Source organism: Chrysemys picta, chromosome 7, assembly GCF_011386835.1.
Source record: "Chrysemys picta bellii isolate R12L10 chromosome 7, ASM1138683v2, whole genome shotgun sequence".
Lineage (NCBI taxonomy): Eukaryota > Metazoa > Chordata > Testudines > Emydidae > Chrysemys > Chrysemys picta.
In genome coordinates this window covers 104,225,049-104,246,110 of record NC_088797.1, presented here as the reverse complement: position 1 = coordinate 104,246,110, position 21,062 = coordinate 104,225,049, and the positions used below count along the sequence as shown (strand labels likewise).

The following is a 21,062-nucleotide window of genomic DNA, read 5'->3' as shown; positions in this document are numbered from 1 at the left end:
AGTGCAGCCTTGTAGAACACCAGTACACCATCCACAAGGAAACTGGCACAGATGTACAGAAAGATATTTGAGTTTTGTGAAAGTCTAATAAAAGAAATTTGCACCCAAAAACATGAACACCAAAAATGCTGCCTTAATCTTGTAATTTTACAGCAGAGAATTAAATTGATCACCACGTTTATTGCCCCAAAGTAGGCCATGGTTTGGCAGGAGTCGAGTCATACATAGATGGAAGTACAGGAAACTGAGTTATATCTTACAAAGATAGCATTAATATGCACTGACATATTTTCCCATATATTGTTCTTCCAATAGTTTCTTGCAAAAAATATTACTTGTGTGATGATCTGCTCCAGGTTGCCGAAAAGTACCCTCTAAAAAAGAACTCAAGTGTGACCATAACTAGAAAATATAGATCATGGATGGTATGTAATTGGGGGGAGGGGGTTTAAAAAAACCAAAATGCACCATCATTTTGGTACTAATCCATGATCCTTTTCAGGTCAACTTTCACTGCTTATTAACTATTTCATACCAGAACGCAGCACAAGAACTGACAGTGGTGTATTTTGGTGGCTAACAGGAGCATATGCCAAATATTTGTGCTTTAATACCCTAGACGCCATAGTTAGTTTAACCTTTTAGGATGCAATTTTCTATACCTGTTCTCTGCTTAAATCTGGAATAGTTTAGCATTGTACAGTTTAAGCATGATGCCTGCATATGTTTACGAGTTATGGAAAAGATGAGAAAATGTGTGTGGTGGGGGTGGCTTACTGAGGACTAGTGCTTTTTCCTTGGTCTGAAAGATCTTGGCTTGTTTAGCCTAACCAAAAGAAGGCTGAGGGGAGAAATGAGTGGTCTTTATAAATACATCAGAGGGATAAATACCATGGGAGAGGAGTTATTTAAGTTAAGCACCAGTGTGAACACAAGAATAAATGGATATCAACTGGCCATCAATAAGTTTAGACTAGAAATTAGGCAAAGGTTCTAACCATCAGAGAAGTGAAGTACTGGAAGAATAGTGGGGACAAAAAACCCAACTGGTTTCAGGACTGATCTTGATAAGTTTATGGAGGGGATGGTATGATGAGACTGCCTACAATGGCATGCAGCCAATCTGCAAGTGCTAGCAGCAAATATCTCCAACGGCCAGTGATGTGACACTAGATGTGGAGGGCTCTGAGTTACTACAGAGAATTCTTTCCTGGCTGTCTGGCTGGTGGGTCTTGCCCACGTGCCCAGGGTCTAACTGATATTTGGAGTTGGGAAGGAATTTCCCCCCAAGTCAGATTAGCAGAGACCCTGGGGCTTTTTCACCTTCCTCTGCAGCATGGAGTATGGATCACTTGTAGTGTAAATGGTGGATTCTCTGTAACTGGAAGTGTTTCAATCATGATTTGAGGACTTCAGTAACTCAGCTAGAGGTTAGGGATCCATTGCAGGAGTGGGTGGGCAAAGGTCTGTGGCCTGCAATATGTAGAAGATCAGACTAGATGATCACGATGGTCCTTTCTAGCCTTAAAGTCTGACTCTATAAAAAAAAATTGGTTTTAATTTAACAAAGATATGGCTGTTTGAAACAAATATGCTCAGTGTTTAACATGGAATGCTGCACCTTGGAGATTAAAGAACACTTTTTTAGGTTTAAGTGTGCACACACATTCTGTATAACAAAGTGCAGACTTGCAAGGTCTTCTAACAGGCAAGTCCTATTTGTAAAGCTAAGTCCACGTAACTTGGAAGCCAGAAAAGTATATTAGCCCCAGTGAACAATTTTGTTTTTTCCACTTAAAAAGAAAACAAAAACAAACAAAAGCTCTCAAGGAAACTAAAGTTTTAAAGAGTTTCAGGGATTTAGGCACCCAAATCCCATTGAAAAATCAATGAAATTTGGGTGCTTATCTCTCTGGGGTCCCTTGAAAGTCACTGCTTAAATGCACAGCAAAAACCTTGAATGAATACAATATTCAAGCTGTATGGTTAGTATCACAAAGTCAGAGAATGTGAAAATTGAGGTTCCTAGAACATTTAGCATTGACATGGTTATATCGTACATACATGCGTACGCTAAGCAATTGCCTTGGCATGCGATGACCTCAAAGCCTATGTGGAGATTATGTGATGTCATTAGAATTTTGTATTGATATAGGAGTCTACTCACATGTATCTGGCTGTGGGGTCATGGTATGTTCTAGCTTTTACTCCTACTTTCTGTTTAAATGTATAGTTTAATCATAGAAACATAGGGATGGAAGGGACATTGAGAAGGGTCCTGTACTGAGGCAGGACCAAGTAAACCTAGACCCTCCCTGTCAGGTGTTTGTCCAATTAGTTCTTAAGAGCCTCTAATGATGGGGATTCCACAACTACCCTTGGAAGCCTATTCCAGAACTTAAATATCCTGAATTCAGCTGAATTTTTGGTTAAGGCAGCTCATTGGTTTAATGGTTTTGATTTTTCTCACTTTCCGGCTGAAATACTGGAAGCTAAATTGCAGTATTCAAAAGCCAGTTTTTAGTGCATTAAGGTCAGATCACATAAAGGAATTAAAGATTTTTATTAAAATAGCATGCATTAGCAAGATACAGCCCAGTTTGGAATTAATAACTAAGATTTGTTTTGCTGGCTTCTAAATCATGCTAACTACACACTGCCTGTGCAAACCCTGTTCCCTTCCGCCAGCTCTTGTTAGTAAATAACATATACTAATGCTGCCTTGTAAATGATGGTGCTGAGTAATCAATTGCCATTCTAATTATATTTAAATTGTCTGTGCCCTAGATCAATCAGTAAAATGCAAGCAACGAAATAATTATTTTCAGTAGTTAGCACATTGAAATGCAATGTACCTTTTCAGTAGTTGTTAGTGGTATTATGTAGAGCCCTGCACAAGACTATTTTTTTTTAATCCCGCTCTGCAATACCCACTCCCACCTTGTTTCTTGCATTTTTTTTATCCTGCTCTCACCCACAAAAACCTTAAGATCCAGCAAGAGAGAGAGATGCCCCCATGCTACTAAAACCAAAACAGGGTTACTGTCATATACATAAATGGAATTCAGACACATTTTTTACCACTAAAAGAATAAAACAAGTCTTGCTTAAACTTTATAAAAGAATACTTTAACTCCTGTTGTAATAGACATCAGATCTTTCTATTCCTCGCTTAAATTTAAGTATTAAAACCTTTATTTAAAAAAAATCTTGTTTACATAACTGAAATTCTATTTATGATAAACTGACGAGAGACTGTGTTTTCCTGCTAAATATTGGTCTTTTTTTCCCCCCCACCCAATTCAACCCACAACAAAGTACATTTTACTTGCTCCCGCTATTATAGCAGTGGGTCCTGCAGGACCCCAGTACCACTGCTGGGCTCTAGTGTTATGTACTGTTTCCTTGCTATTGAATGAGCTCCCCTGCACTGGCCGTTTATAAGAATGACACTTGGTGATATGTGTATGTGTGTGTGTGTATTCCGTAGCCATCAGCTTGAATGCAAAATCTAGACATATATGGTTGCACACAACAGACTAAATCCTGCTTGCTTTACTCACATGAGTGGGGACAAAGAGTCCTGTGGCACCTTATAGACTAACAGATTTATTGGAGCATAAGCTTTCACCCACGAAAGCTTATGCTCCAATATGTCTGTTAGTCTATAAGGTGCCACAGGACTCTTCGTCGCTTTTTACAGATCCAGACTAACACGGCTACCCCTCTGATACTTGTCACTTGAGTGGGATTACTTATGTGAATAAAGCAAGTTGGATTTGCCTGGTATAGATAAAAATGTTTATTTTTAAATTTTAAAGTACACTGATTTTATTATTGAGCAACTTTAATTACTTTTAATTTCTTTTTAAACTTGACTGAGTTACATAGCCGAATGTACAGCATCTAATACTGTAAATGAGCTACACAAATTGTATAAACTTTTGTTAATTTGCCATCAGTGAGCTGGGGATATGGTCTTTGAATCTCTTCCCCATTCCACTCATGATAGTTTCCACAATCTTTCTGTTAAGAAGTGCCTTCGTATTGAAATAACTTGAGAACTCTTAACTTGGATCACGCTAGCTTCAGAAAAGCTGTTATAGTACTCTGATCATCTTCGTACAATGTGTGTAGACAATTGTGAATTTTCTTTCAGACAGGTCCACAGACTCTGATACCTGAGGAATTCTGGTCATGTTGATTCAAGAACAAAAAAAAAAAAATACCGTGGACCAGTTTGATTAACATTACATGTTAAAATTGCAGGAAGAAAAGAGGTTGATGTTGAGTCCTGTGTCTTGGAGGGGAAGTGTCAACATTTGCATTTTAGCTCTGGAAGACTAGGTGACTGGTGGGCTCTTCAGTAGGAGCAGATGGGCTTGCATTCAGAGTTAAGAAGCTTGTATCTTCTTCCAAAAACACTTTCCACTGTCAGAATTTGTGGATCTTCCTCATTAAAGAAAAGTGTTACCACTTCGGGCCTGATATTTTCAGAAGGGCTGAGCATCCACAACTCCAGTTGAAGGTGGCAGAGATGGGAGCTCAGTACATCCAAAATGAAAGCTCAAACTACTTGGTGAAACAACAACTTAAACTAGTGATGTCTATTTACTTTGTGGTGCTGTAACTGAAATACTGTTTTGAGTAGAACAGTTGCATAAAAATTTCATCCTGGAACCAACAGGGCTAAGTTATCAACCTCTGAAAATAAGGCTTTATAATAGAAACACTCAGTCTTAAATAGAATAGTAAGAAGATTGCTGCTATAATTAGTGCAAATAAAACTGAATCCCATGTTAGTGAATGCACTTTGTTTTATGTTGTGCTATTAATATTTAAAATGTGGATTTGAATTCTTTTCAGCTATCTTTTTTTAGTGCAGCTATGCTTGTTGATAATTCCAGAGTGAGAGTCTCTAAGAATATGATTAACCCTGCAGGTCATCTTATAATGTAATTATTAATGATTGATTCTGTTTATCCTTGAAATCAATATAGGAAGCAAAATGGTTTGGCATATATTTGGGGTTGATTTCTTACATTCGGTAAACATGATCCTGTGACAAGACTAGTATTGGTTTATGACTTAGAACATGTTTGATGAATCTGAAGTGTGTGATTAGTTTTATATAATTATTGTGATATGTGGTGGTTTCTTACATGACTTTTATGTTAATATGGCCAATAGTGTTAACATCTCCTGCCACTAATAGTTAGGGTGGGGATGTGTAGTAATTGATCTTCCTGGGAGTGCTGTAATGTAAAAACAATTCAGGCTGTTTGAAGTATATTTTACAAGTGTGCATTGGGCCTTTGGGATGTTATATTGAAAAACCCAATTGTACAGTTACCATGGGAACCCAATTAGAATAGATTGCTTGAATTTTTTTCAGTCTTTCATCTTGACCAAAAATCTAATGTACTTTAAATGTTTTCATATGGAATTTATTCATATACTGACTTGATATAATAGTTTTTTATTCCAGTACCAAAATCAGACAGCATTAAATTCTGTGGATCCTCAAGACTTCCTTTTAAGGAAAATCTACTACTAGCATCTATATATGAGCAGATGAACTGAGAAAAATACCTTTTTATTATTCTAATAGTGCTTATCATAGTGTTTCTATTAAAATGATTTACAGACTTTGGCTTATTAAAGGTAAACAAAAAAATTTCTTAAAATCTATTATTCGTAATCCGGATGATCAGTGAAAGATGAGCCAAATTGTGACTGGCCCCTGAGGTAGGGAGGCTTTGCAAGACTCTTTCCTTCTGCACCCAAAGCAGCTACCAAGCACGGTTATAGGCTGTATCCTCGCGAGCTTTCCCCTAGCACTTTCTTCTGGAAACTGAGGAAGTGGGCCCTAGCCCTCACTGGTCAGCAGAGCTGGTTAGAGGCAAAAAAGGAATCACGCTGCTTTTTTTTCTAAGGCTGTGGCCACACTATCGGTGCTACAGCAGCGCCATAGCGTAGACACTTCCTGCAATGATGGAAGGGGTTTTTTCTTTGCTGTAGGATCTCCACCTCCCCAAGCAATGGTAACTAGGTTGATGGAAGCATTCTTACATCAACATAGCTGCGTTTACATCAGGGATTAGATCAGGGTAGCTATAGTGCTCAGAGATGTGACTTTTTCAGCCTTATTTATAAGTGTAGACCAGGCCTAAGAAATTGTGCTGCCTTCTCACCATACCTGACCCAGCATCCGTGACAGGGTGTACCTACCCCATGACAGGTAGGCTACTACATAAATTAGCAATGGTGGTAGGCATTATCGCTATACTGCACACTAACAGGATAACCTGGTTGCTCATCAGATCACCCCCACAAGGGTTCTTAGCATAATGAGATACACTACTTATGCTCTGTCTTGAAGGTAAAATAAGCAACCTCCTTGTTTAATTGCAAAGACTTGCTGTAAAAAGTGAAGGCATTTGAAACTATTAATAAAGGTCGTAATAATCCTTTATAATGGAAAGGCTAGGCAACCTAAATATAAAGTTTGCTCCCAGCTCCCCTCCCACTAATTGTTGTATTCTTTTGTATAGAAGAAGTTTTATTACCTTGTCTTGTAGTCTATGGTTATGCATTGTGGTGTCTCAAATACTGCACAATGCTGTCATTGAATGTAATACCCACAATAAGAAAGCTGGGTCTGTGGGAGATGGTTTCTATTAAGGAGCAGTAAAATGAAAGGTAAAACAGATAAAGTACAAGAACTGGCAGTTTAATGATGGTTTGATAATGTGTCTTTAGAAGTTTTCAAGAGCGTGGAAGTGGGTTCTGGTTTTAACCTTATTTACCACTCTTTTCCACACACACATCTCACTTAACTTGCCACTGTGACTTCTAGCATCCAGCTGTGAAAGCAGAACTGTAGCTTGCTTTGGAAAAGATTCCTACGCCATTCCTTGATCTAGCAAGCAGAGAATGCACTCAATCTCAACTGGTTTGGCAAAGATACCTGATTTTGAAGCTGTGGCCTCTGCATGATTTACTAAAATATCCTTAAAACTATACTTAACCATGAGGCCCAGCAGAAGGAGACCTTGTGAGACATTGACCCCTCACTGACTGTTGCAATCAATCATCTGACACCAAGACATCCCTGTCTGCCTGTTGTCTTTGCAGATTCTGCAGTTTTTAGGTGAACTGGAACATGAAAAGCCTGAAAGAAGATTTGAAATATCAGTAGCAAAAAACAAAAGCAGATACAGACTTTAGCACAAGCAAGTCTTGTAAGTCTCTGCTTTGACAGAAGCTAAGAGAGTCTACTTTTCCATAAAGGATGCTGAATCACATCCTGCTGAACTATTTTTGACTGTGTATTGCTTTCTGAACACAAAGCCTTTATTAAAACCCAGAACCCAGTGTGTGTTGGTTTGAGGAACTGTCATGTTGGCTTCCTGATGAAGTATTGTGGGTGATATTGAATGTGAATGGAAGTTAAAGCTTTGTTCATGATCTCCAAAGCCTTTAATGGATTTGGCCCAAGCTACCTACAATTTTTCTTCACTTTATTTGAATATGACCTCCCATAACAGCTATATTATTCTGGAACAATGGCACTTGCAAGCACTTGAATGAATCATTGAAATGTAGGGCTGGAAGGGACCTTGAGTAGTCATCAAATCCAGCCTCCTGCACTGAGGCAGGACCAAGTAAACCTAGACTATCTCTGACAGGTTTTTGTCCAATCTGTTCTTAAAATCCTCCAATGATGGAGACTCCACAACCTCTTTTTGAAGCCTATTCCAGAACTTGACTACTGCTATAATTAGGAGATTTTTCCTAATAGCTAACCTAAATCTCCTTTGCTGCAGATTAAGTCTGTTACATCTTGTCTGTCCTATCTTCACTGGACATGGAAAACAGCTGATTACTGTTCTCTTTATAACAGCCCTTAACATATTTGAAGACTATCAGGTCCCTTCTTAGTCGTCTTTTCCTCAGAACTAAACATGCCCAGTTTTTTAACCTTTCTTCATAGATCTGTTTCTAAACTTGTTGTCATTTTTGTTGCTCTCTTCTGAACTCTCTCTTCAATTTGTTCACATCTGTTTTTAAAGTATGGCACCCTTAATTGGACACAATACTCTGGCAGAGGCCTCACCAATGTCAAGTAGAGCAGAGAGTTACTTCCCATTACCTACATACTCCTGTTAATACACCCCAGAATATTAGCCTTTTTTGCAACTGCATCACCCTTGTTGGCTTGTATTTAATTTGTGATCCACAATAACTCCCAGATCCTTTTCATCAGCTTTACCACTTAGCCATTCCCCATTTTGTATTCGTAAGTGAAGTACTTTGCACATGTCTTCATAGAATTTTATCTTGTTGAATTCAGATAAATTCTCCAATTTGTCAAAGTTGTTTTGCATTCTAATTGTGGCCTTCAAAGTGCTTGCAACCTCTCTGAGGTGGTGACATCTGCAGATTTTATTCGCAAGCTCTCCCCTCCAGCATCCAAGTCATTAATGAAAACGTTGAATAGTACTGGAGCCAGGACAGATCCCTGCAGGACCCCAGTAAATGCACCCTCCCAGTTTGCCAGCGAACCCTTGATATACGGTCTTTCAGCCAGTTATGCACCCACCTTATAGTAATTTCATCACGGCGACATTTCCCTAGTTTGCTTATGAGACTGTCACGTGGGACTTTGTCAAAAGCTTTACTAAAATAAAGATATATCACGTCCACTGCTTCCCCTTATCCATTAGGCCAGTAACCCTGTCAAAGAAGCAAATTAGGCTGGTTTGACATTATTTGTTCTTAACAAATCCAAGCTGGCTATTCCTTATAACTGTATTATTCTCTAGGTGCTTATAATTTTTTAATTTTGTTCCAGTTCTTCCTAGGTATTGAAGTTAGGTTGAGTGTTCCATAATTTCTTTCCCCCTTTTAAAAGGTAGATATTAGGTTGGCTCTCCTCCAGTCCTCTGGTACCTCACCCATCCTTCATAAGATCTTGAAGATAATTGTTAACGGTTCTGAGGTTGATTCAGCTAGTTCCTCCAGTACCCTAGGATAAACTTAATCAGGCCCTGCCTACTTGAAGACATCTAATTTATCTAAATGTTCTTTAACCAGTTCTTTCCATATTTTGGCTTGCATTCATTCCTTCTTGTTATTAATATAAATTTTATTGAGTATCTGGTCATCATTAGTCTTTCCAGTGAATATTGACATAAAATAGGCATTAAATACATCAGCCTTCTTGATGCCATCAGTTTTTAGCTCTCCTTCCCCATTAAGTAGAGATCCTTCGTCTCTCTTGCTCCTAATGTATTTGAAGATCCTTTTCTTACTGCCTTTTATGTCCTTTTGTTAGGTGTAACTCATCTTGTGCCTTAGCCTTTCTAATTTTGTCCCTATATACTTGTGCTGTTCTTTTGTACTCCTCCATAGCAATTTGTCCACGTTTCCACTTTTTGTAGGATTCTTTTTTGATTTTCAGGTCATTAAAGTGCTCCGGATGGAGCCATATTGTCCCTTACTATTCTTCCTATATTTTCTTTGCATAAGGATAGTTTGCATTTGTGCCTTTAATATTGTCTCCCTGAGAAACTGCCCCCTCTCCTTAACTTCTTTTTCCCTTAGGGTTTCTTCCTATGGGAACTTACCTACCAGTTCTCTGAGTTCGTTAAAGTCTACTTTTTTTGAAGTCCATTGTCCTTATTCCGTTGTTCTCAGTCCTTCCTTTCCTTAGAATCATGAAATCATCATTTCATGATCACTTTCACCCGAATTGCCTCCCACCTTCAGATTTGCTACTGAGTCTTCCCTATTGGTCAGAATCAAGGCTAAAATTGCTGTCTCCTTGGCTACTATATCTACTTTCTGAGACAAAAAAGTTTTGTCCCAGTACATGGTAAAAGGAGCTTTCCCAGTAGCTGTGGAACTTGCAGACAAAAGAGGTTTAATTAGAATGACTACAAGCCTTAGCTCCTTCAGAACAAAATGTAAAATCCGCATCTTCACTCTGGCTTTCTTGCAGTATCGTAAGAGAAGTGGCAGGGGCATGGCTAAAGAGAATCAGAGATCCATCTAATTATGTATAATGCTTAGATTTTTGAGGTGTTTAGATATCAATATAAGTACTTTGCTGCTTGAGCTGTTTCTTGCTAATCATATTTTGATGTAGGTTTCTGGCCTGCTGAGAGAGAGGCAGGTAAATCTAATTAATATAAGTGGACATGCTGTAATTCAAATTTTAATAAATATATGTAAAGTTTTCTGTTAGAAGGATTTTAACTGTTTCCTGAATAGATTTGTCCCATATACTTCTGTTCTTGAGCTGTCTGTTCAGTTCTAAGCTGCTTCAGTCAGAATGAATGCTTGTTGTCTAGCTTACCTGACATATTAAAGCAGCCCTTCATTCAGCCATGAGCAGCTGCTGTCTCTGCAACATTTTATTTCCCAATGGGAAGATAGGGAAGCAAGTGGATCTTACTAGAATGCAAAACAATGCTTTTCTCTGGATTAGTCAGCAGGAGAGCTGAAAGAAAGAACACTCTTTCCTATCACTTGAGATCCAGCACTTGACCTCTGTGAAGTTCCCACTTTATAGTAACCCAGCTTCAAGTGCCACATTTGAGTGCAGGGAGGGGAAAGAGTGTGAAATTTTTTTCCCTGCTAATATGTACACATTTCTGTGGACTGAAAGAGTATCTTGTAAGGAGAGGTTCTGAGCAAGAATAGGCAATGCTCTAGTTTAGTTGTTGTTCCACACTAATGTAAGTGAAGTGACAATGTTTTTTAACACCTATTGTAAGTATAAATCAAAACTTAATTCAGGAGTTAATTTAAATGAAGTTTAGCTCAAGCACCGTGAAAACAGACAACAGTTCTTGCATCTTGCACATCTTGCAGAGTGATGTATAGTTAACTAAGAGCATGTTAATGTTGTATTTCTGCCATTTGTTACTTGTAAAATTTCTTCAAATTGATTCTCATTCTTTCAAATTCTGCTTTATTTTTTTTCTCTTCCAACTAGGTTATGTAATGTCACCTTGCAGTTCTTTTTGATTCAGATTATTATTTTGATTCAGATTATTATTTTTGTTAAGTATTTGTTTAGAACTGCCAGTATACTAAGAGTTCTGCAACACACAAAAATAGTCCCCCTTCAAATAGTTTCTCGCCAAATAATAAATAACTTTTTTACAATAATTATCAGTTTTGTATAAGCAGGTTTCAACATTGTCACTAGTACTAGTTATTTTATAACTGTACTCCTATGCTCTTCAGTCCCATACTTACTGAAATACACCTTGATTAGAATCACTTCATAAATTCATCTGATGGTGAATTTAACAATATATATTGTTAGAAAGATAAATATTTAATGCCTGGGGTTCAAATGGGGGAACATGTAATAAAATGTACATCTAATAAAGAAGGTCTTTAACCTTTTACTGTTGTAACCCTCGTCCTTCCCATATTCTCTTCCCTCTGTTATTTCTTGCTATGATTTGTAAAGTAGGGATCAATCCTGCAATCGCTTTATCAGATGAATAAGCATTGTAACTTCAGTCATAAAGGAAAGGATAAGTTGTCATATTGACAATAACTCAATTGGTAAGTCAAATAGTGATCTAGTAAGGGTTAATGTAGATGAACTTGGCAACAGACGTTCTTCAGTTATGTGTCAGTGTGAATCCTAAGGTTGGTGCACATGTGCCTGACATTCGATTTAATTTGAGTAGCGGTGTCATTTGGGGCCCATATTAGGCTGTCACTCTCCCTCAGGTTCTGTCTTACCACCCGTGGCAATCAGATGGAACCTGATGAGTGTCCATCCCACTATTTGTTCTCCAAGCTTCAAACTCATCTTCTAGAGTATTTTCATGAAGGAAAATCCTTCATCCTCCTTTATTTTGTATGTTTCAGGGGAGGAGGGAATGAGACTCCAATACACTCTCCTCTACAGTGTGGTGAGGCACCTCAAGCCAACTGCCATGGCAGACTCTAAACCTTCAGGATTTAAAAGCTGTCTGAAATGCAATGGACTCGCTTCTTTAGTTGGTACAGACAATGCCTACCTGCCTCTGGAAATTTCCACTACATGCATCCGACGAAGTGAGTATTCACCCAGGAAAGCTCATGCTCCAATATGTCTGTTAGTCTATAAAGTGCCACAGGAGTCTTTGCTGCTTTTTGAGACTACAAGAGTTTGCATCTACCCTTACTTGGATGACTGGTTGATCAGAGGCAGATTGCAGTGGAGGACAGCAGTGAGCGTGGAATATGCTCTGCTTCTCTTCACCTGGCGAGGCCTCCTAGTGAACTGTGAACATTTTTCACCCATTGCGGACAACAGAGTTCATGGAACTCTGATCATTCCAGATCAGAAAAAAAACATTCTTCCCAGAGGACAGGTTCCAGTCATTCCAAGCATTCATACCCCAGTTAATATCAGAACCAACTACAGCAGTACAGACATGCCTTGCAGTGTTAGACCACATATTGGCATCTGCATAAGTAACGCTGCTTGCCAGATTTCATTAGTGGCCCCTTTAACTCTGGCTCAGGTCTGTCTATTCTCTGGCGAGACATTGGATAGACAGGAAAGTTTCAATCCCCCAGTATGTCATTGCAGATCTGCCTTGGTGGCTACTATCCACAAACACACATAAAAGGACGTCCTTTTCAGTTTCTTCCTCAAGAAAGACACTAAGCACAGGGGTGTCAGGGACAGGCTGGGGAGCTCATTTGGCCAACCTACAAATCAGAGACTCTGGTCCCCAGATGACAAGGCTGCACATGAGTGTCCTAGAGCTTAGCTATCGGATTTGTCCTGTATGGTGTTACTACCTGAAATGCAATTCTTCACAGACAACACATTACACTACAAAAGGGGCACTCACTTCTTGCCTCTTTGCCTGAAGGCCATCCAATTCTGAGTTGGCAATTAGTGACCAGTCACAATGGTTCTTGCATAGATCCATCACAGGAATGAAATGCCATTGTTGGGGATTCCCAGACTTGTGTTTTGTGGCAAACAATGCCACGTGTCAGAACATTTGCTCCGGAGGAGGTTTGAGTCCTCCTGCCTGAAGCAGAGTCCTGCTTTACACCTTCCCACCAAATCCTAGTGTAATTTCCAATATCAGGAGAGAGAAGCCACCACCATTCTCATAGCTCCATACTGGCTGATGATGTCTTGGCTGACAGATCTATTACAGGTGTCCAACCAGCCTCTGATCCAGCTCCTGGATTGCCTGGACCTGATCTCATTGCATCACAGCCTGATGATTCATCCAGATAGTCATTCCACCTCATGGCATGGCTCTTGGTTGGCTGAATACAGTGGACAAAGGCTGTTCCCTGCTGGCCCACAAAATACTGGTACAGAGTGGGAAAATATCTACCCCTATCTAACTCCATATGGACAACCCTACTTTGTCTGGACCTGGTCCAGGCCTTGATACCAAAGATCTTGGACTACTTATTGCATTTAAAACAGGCCGGCATTTCATTTAGCACATTTAACTTCCACCTTGCAGCAATCTCAGCTTGCCATTTACCGTACTCATGCTCTGTCTTTTCTTGCCCTATAGTATCAAAGTTTCTCACAGCGCTGTTATATACTTACCCACTGGTAAGAGAACTTACTGCTTGGGATCTCCAGTATAGTCCTCCTGATGCTCATGATGCCTCCATTTGACCCTTTTTCAAAATGCTCCATGAATCATGTCACCCTGAAGACTGTTTCTCCTAGTGGCTGTCACTTCAGCACTTATGGCCCTGTAAGACTTTCCATATGGGCTAGTTGGTGCTGAGGCCTCACCTGAAGTTCATTCCTAACGTGATTTCAGAAACCAATCAGTGATCCTGCTAGTCTCCTTCCTGAAACCACATTTGGCACTGGGAGAAAAGAAATTAAACACACAAGGTAGGTATATCTAAGACTTCGTTTTATTACCTTGAAAAGACTAAATCATTCAGACTGTTGGCGTGTCTACTTTAAGACATAGCTGGGCATTCTAAAGAGCAAGCAATCTCATCAAAAAGGACATAAAAATTGATTACACAATGCATCTTGCGGTATTACCAGCTGGCTGGTCTACCTCTCCCACTGAACATAAAGGCTCATTCCACCAGAGCATAAGCAACATCCTCTCCCTATATCAGGAATGTTTCAGTATCAGAAATCTGTACAGTGGAGGCGTGAAGTAACTCAGGCCTGGTTTACACTGGGGGGAGGGGGAGGGGATCGATCTAAGTTATGCAACTTCAGCTATGTAAATAACATAGCTAAAGTCAACGTGCTTAGATCTAGTCACCGCGGTATCTTCACCGTGGTGAGTCGACTGCTGACGCTCCCCCTTCGACTCTGCCTGCGCCTCTTGGCCTGGTTTAGTACAGGAGTTGACGTGAAAGTGCTTGGGGGTCCATTTATTGCATCTAGACTAGACTAGACGTGATAAATCGACCCCCGCTGGATCGATCGCTGCCCGCCGATCCGGCGGGTTGTATAGACATACCCCCAGTGACCTTTGTCAAACATTATGTCTTAAATATCAAGTCCCAGAGAGCAACATTGTTCAATTGATGCCATTGAAATGCCTCCTCTCATTGTCTTGAGGGGATACTGCTTTCTGGTTACCTAGAATGGGTTCCACACACATACTTGAGGAAGAAAGAACGGTGACTTACCCTACGGTAACTGTGATTCTGTGAGGTGTTATAGTTAGTGTGCATCTCACAAGACACATTCAGTCACACTTTTTGTAGTCTTCCGCTACCAAAAGCCTTGAATTGTCAGGGGGCTGAGGGAAGGTTGCGTCTGCTTTGCCTTTTATGCCCTCACATAGGAGCCACATGTGTCAGTTAGGGGAGGCTGTCAATTGGGAAAAAAACCCTTGATTTTTGTGAGTGAGAGGTGCGTGTGCATCTACAGCGGGACCAACATGGAGTACAACATCTCAAAGATCCTGCTGTGTATTTCTCCAAAGGATGTGAAGTAGAAGTCATTCCACTGCATGGGTCTTAGCAATGTAGATGAGTTCACCAGTGCTACCTTATGAAGCTGTGCTCCTGAAGGGCTCAATTTCTGGCGGCACAGAGGGATTTTTGAGAGATGCAGACCAGCAGAGTTCTGTAGGTTTTTGAATGAAAAGGAGAGGATTTGGGCTGAAATTAATTAAATCAGTATTTGCAATGTAAAGGAAATTGACATGTGCACAGGTTGTGGAACTTTTGAGTTCTGTTTGCAAATGTGTTTGCAATTTTTAAGAAGTCATGAACATTTCAGTTCAGGTTTTCAAATTGAAATTAAAGCTGTGTTTCACCCCCTTCAGATGGATGGGTGGCTCTTGTTGAGGAAGAGGTAGCGAATGCCAAAAGAGACACTTGCTGAATACTTTACCATTTGGCAATTTTGTCAGTTACTCAAAAAAAGAAGTTATTAATAGAATAAAACCTAATAATGTTGCTAACTTTCCAACATACTATACTAGTTGTGGAACTGTTTTGTTTTGTTTGTTTTTGTTTGTTTTACAATTGGCAATGTGGTATTCTTGGTACATGGCTTAATTTACTTGATCTATGCCTCTGTGTTAACTCTAGCTCTGTTTTGTTTCAATTGAGACTGTGATCCTGATCTTGCAAAGTGATCTGCATGGTAACTTGGAGCCTCATTTTTCAGATGACTCTTCCCAGGATTGGCGTCTGTTTTAGTAGAGAAAGCATGGTCTTCTGATTGAGGCACCGGACCGGGAATCAAAAGTTCTGGTCCATTCCTAGTTCCATCCAAGACCACCTAGGTGATTTAGGCAAATCACTCAACCTGTCTGATCTCTCTTTCTTGATCTGTCAAATGGGGATGATGATGCTCAAATCACATGTATTGAAAGGCTAAATTTATTATCTGTTTAAAAATTATATTTAGATCAGTGCCATAGCAAAGCTTCTAAATAATAATAATAATAATAATAATAAAAACTACACAAATTCATGTTTCTTTTATTTGACTTGAGTACCTGGATTGAGATCAACAATACAAATTTACATATTTACTGAAGGTGAAAGTTGATAGTTTTTGAAGGTTATCTGCTAAAGAAAAAACTTCATGTGCTTCCATTTTTTTCTCCTTTTATGCTATATTAAGATGACCTGTCAAAAGTATGGGGGTTTTAAAACTTAAGGCCAAGATTTTCAAAAGTGCCAAGTGAGTTCAGGTGTCTACATTTTGGGGTATGCAAGAACAAAATAACTTTTAAGGGACCTGATTTTCAGAAAGTACCTATAAAATTAACGCCAAATGAAGTGTCTCAAGCTGAGCAATCAAAAATTAAGGCATCCAAAATCATTAGTCACTATTTAAAATATTTGTGTGTGTCTGTCTCTCTCTCTCTCTCTCTCTCTCTCTCTTTTTATTTTTTAACCTTAGAAATTTAGGTCTGAAACTCTATGGACAACTGTGGTAGCTGTGGTATCACATGTAAGATTAGCCTGATTAAGAGAAGATGTGATTTTTATTCAGGCTATATAAAGCTCTTTATTTTAACACACATTTAACTGAAACACTTGGGAGAAGTGATCTCCTTGTTAAGGATTCAACACCTCCACCCCTCTAATTAAGGGCTCAGAACACTCCTGATGCACACACGAGTTTATAAGAAAGACCTCCAGCAAACGAAGAAAAAATAAGACTTAACATTTCTAATACTTCCAAGGTCTTGTGTAAATTGATTTTGTTTTGTTTTGGGCTTTTTTGCACAGGTGTAGAAACACAGACAAAACTATACTTGTGATACCCTTAGACCAGGGGTCGGCAACCTTTCAGAAATGGTGTGTTGAGTCTTCATTTATTCGCTCTAATTTAAGGTTTCGCGTGCCAGTAATACATTTTAACATTTTTAGAAGGTCTCTTTCTATAAGTCTATAATATATAACTAACCTGTTGTTGTATGTAAAGTAAATAAGGTTTTTAAAATGTTTAAGAAGCTTCATTTAAAGTTAAAATGCAGAGCCCCCTGGACCGGTGGCCAGGACCCGGGCAGTGTGAGTGCCACTGAAAATCAGCTCACATGCCGCCTTTGGCACGTGTGCCATAGGTTGCCTATCCCTGCCTTAGACCCTGGTACAAAGCCCATTGAAGTCACTATGGAGTCTTTCCATTGACGTCTGTAGACTTTGGATCAGGCTTCTGGTGTAGACTTATTACATCAGTGCAGGTCCTCGGTGCATTCTGAGACTCTGGTGTAGACTTACTGCAGCAGTGCAGCATGGCTACACTAGGGGCTTGCACATGTGCAGTGACATCAGTGTAACTACACATCATAGCTAAGGTTTAAAGGACAAAACAAAAATGTGTGAAAGAACTTTGAGGCCCTTTTTGTATCTGAAAACCACCCATTCCCCCCCCCTCCTTGCAGGTTACATTTAAATTCAGATGTTGAGATCAGCTGATATAGGATGACAGCAGTTACGATGAAACTGCTTTGCTTAAGTACTATGTAAAATACGTACTTTATTTTGGAATCTGCCTTCCTTTTGCTCTTAGATCCAGACTACCCTTCACATAACTCCCTTATTTTCCTTCCTTAAAATATACGTATGTATTTCCTAAAACAAAAAAGGTACTTAGTATTTAATAACTCAGAAGCACAGTCTATTATTTTAAGTAATATTTTTACAGGAATGGGGCACTTCTTAAAGTGCATTCTTATCCTGTGGATCAAAGTTTTACAGGGCTTGTGATGAGAGAAGTCCTCCACATTTCATCTGTTGATTATGGCTCATTACAGATGATAGATGACCTAGTGAACTTTAAAATTCCTGTTTGCTTGCAAAAAAGCAGTCCATCCCCCTTTTGATACTGCAAGCCCTGAAATTCAGAGCCCACTTTTATAATCATAATCCTAACAGTATATCGCGTAATAAGAGGTGAAATGATAACGTTGACGTGCTTTTCTTGTCGACGGTTTATGAAATTTGAGTTGTCGTAGCCTTATCTTTTTCTAACAGGATTTCCTTTTCCTTTCTTATAGGCAAAACTCCTTCGTGTACTTAACATGGCATCAAGACTTCATCAAAAAGTAAGTTCCTGTGAAAATATCCTTGCATTTAGGTACACACAAAAAGTAACAGCATTACAAAAGAGTTCACATAACATAGTTTGTGTTTTTCCCTAGTGTCCAGCAGTCAGTGTTAAGAATTCAGTTGACAAGATTGATGCTGCATTGTAAATCTCTGTAGCTCTGTCATGGTTGGTAACAGGCATCAGTGGACCTTTCCCCATCACATATCTATCTTCCATAGAGCATAAACTAATAGGACAGTGCTGTATTTTTAGTGTAAAGTTTTCTGTTTTCTGCCCCTTCATAATTAGTATAGCCTTTATAACAGAATGAATATCTTTTTATTACAGAATCATTTTGTGACTTTTTGGTTGTTTTGTGCTTATGAGTTGAGATAGGCTCAGATGTTTAGGAAGATGGTTGTGTTTATGGGGAAAAGTAAGAAAACGTCATAATATAGCAGAAAACTCAGAAAAAAGCAGAAAACCTTTTTATGTGAAAATTTTATCTCCTAAAGATTAGTTAATGAACATCTATTTAATTCATGGAAAGTCTTTCCCTTTGTAGCCAGTGCTAATGTTGCTAATGACTTTGTTCTTCAAATCATCAAGAGGACTATCAGTAATGAATGACCACAAGTAATAAATACTATTTTTGCACTGTACTCATTACATTTGTGGCAGGATTAATATCAGGCCTCATGGGATGTAATATTTAGTAAAATCAAACTTGTATAGGTAATCCTGGTACTGCTATAAAAATGTCTAAATAAAATAGTGGCAGATATCCCATAGCTTCAATCTGGTTTACATGGTGTAATGTAATGTATTTGGAATAGTATCTTTGTGCATTTCCATCTTGTGTATCCTGTAGTGGAAATACCGTTTTTTCTTAGTGTAAAATCAGTGTCAATCTTTCTAGACCCTTTTCAGTGACTTATTACACCTCTACCGCGATATAACGCTGTCTTCGGGAGCCAAAAAATCTTACCGCATTATAGGTGAAACCGCGTTATATCGAACATGCTTTGATCTGCCGGAGTGTGCAGCCCCACCCGCCCGGAGCACTGCTTTACCACGTTATATCTGAATTCGTGTTATATTGGGTCGCGTTATATCGGGGTAGAGGTGTATTTTTAATTTTTAAAAAGTGGAATAGTTTGATACAGGGAAAAAATCAAGAAACATGATTTGTTGTGTTTTGTGTTTGATTTTTCTTTCTAAACCATCTTTGTGTGTTTAATGTATTCCTGCAGTATATTTGTGTGTACACTTGCTTCCTGAAAGCATATCCTGTAGCAGGTATTTTGGGGTTAATTGCAGAGAAATATTATTCATTTTCAAACAACCGGGGACTTTCTAAAGGAATCAGTAGTTCAATCTCATTCACAGCTAGACATGATATAGCTGGCAAACTAAATGAAACTAATAATAATTTATGGTCTATTTAACCTTTTCATTTCCCCACTTACTTTCATTAGTTGTTGGATGGGGTTTCTCTTGATATCTGAGGAGGCAGAATGCTAAAACTAAAATAAATTCAAACTCTCCTGATTTGGTATAATGTAGGGAGAAGGATTTTGACTAGTACTGTGTGAAGACATAATAGCAGATAGTAGTATATCGTCATGCATCCGACGAAGTGGGCATTCACCCACGAAAGCTTATGCTCCAATACATCTGTTAGTCTTAAAGGTGCCACAGGACTCTCTGTCGCTTTTTAGTATAATATTGACTCCTTTCTTTTGTTCTGCATACAATAAAATTGTACATAGTAACACATTCTGTTTCATTAGTTAGAATTAGAGGTATTTATAATTAGGCTTGAAAGGATTAGATTTTTACTGGTTAAATGTCAGCAAACATTGATTTCACCATTCACACATTGACAAAAAAGTATTTCCATAGATGATGATAGAAATTTACAGACAGGCAAGGTAAGAAAAATACTGCTTGGAAAGTTGTTAGAGATTGATTTAAGGATATTTTATTTGTATATTTTGATGTGATGTTGACAATTTGTGTTTTAAAGGGTGTAAAGCTTTAACTTTCTGAATCTGAACATCTGCTGTCCTTAAATAATTGTCTTCCCCGCCTAATTTCCTGCAACTATGGAAAATTTAAACTGATAAAAATAAAACAATACTTAAAAATAAATATCGATGCCAGTCAAAATTATGAAAAAACAAAAATTGAATTCTGCAAAGCCTATTTATAATGTATAATTGGTTTAACATATTATTCTGACAAGTTAGACCACGTTAGAGTGACAGAAGACATGAATCTGAAATAGATGATAATTGACCCTTTAAAAAAAAAAAAAAGACTGCATGATTCACTGAACAGTTTTACAGGAGCATTTAGTTTGCTGAAACTGAGAAAATGATTTCTGAACAAAGCCAGATATAAAGATGAGTGTTTTCCAAAATCATTGTATTTGCACCACAACTTAACATGTAAGCCTTGATCCTGCAAGGCCTTGTGCAGTGTCCATCATGGGAGTACAAGGCTGCTGGCGTCTAATGCAAGTGTGCGCTCAGGATGTGTATAAGTGTAAATGAGGTGGAGCCCCTGGCATGAGCCTATGAACTGAGAGGAGGTAATTCTCAGGAAGGTGGAGTGCCTGCTCCTTTATGCTTGAGAGTATGGTTAAAAAATATGTTGTCCGAGAATGAGTTTTTCTGAAGAAACTTGCATACGCAGCAGTATGCAAATACGGTGGTATTTTTTCCCCTGTGTGGCCGTAGTCTGGCTGCTAGGATTCAGAAACTTAGGAGCCACTAACCATGCAGACATTCTTGTTTGAATCATAACATTAACTGGATTCTTTTGGGCTCCGTGTCCTACTTAGGATGAGTTATTCTATATTTATACACATAGTACTCATACCCCTGAAATGCAGAATCAAAACCACAATATTAATGTGAATCTTCCTGTATCGCCTCTTGTTAGGGCAGGAATATAATGTGTTCCCATAACAGATAATTTATCTGCCATTTTGTTACATATAGCTCTGTCTCATATA

The 21,062-nt window shown here is 38.7% G+C and overlaps 1 protein-coding gene across 19 annotated transcripts in view; it reads left to right on the top strand.

Annotated features, from left to right (window-relative positions):
* The window catches only part of MGMT (O-6-methylguanine-DNA methyltransferase), a 339,246-nt gene that overhangs the window by 7,446 nt on the left and 310,738 nt on the right, over positions 1-21,062 (top strand). For 11 of the 19 annotated variants that reach the window (XM_065552213.1, XM_065552228.1, XM_024106523.3 and 8 more), the window contains one exon: positions 18,009-18,056. The exons of 1 other annotated variant lie outside the window; for it this stretch is intronic. In XM_065552213.1, coding sequence (XP_065408285.1) covers positions 18,009-18,056 — 48 coding nt within the window. Of the gene's footprint in view, positions 1-11,901; positions 12,091-13,825; positions 13,907-16,737; positions 16,807-18,008; positions 18,057-21,062 lie in introns of those variants that run through there. 7 more of the 19 variants (XM_065552226.1, XM_065552216.1, XM_065552215.1 and 4 more) reach the window with 4 other exon arrangements.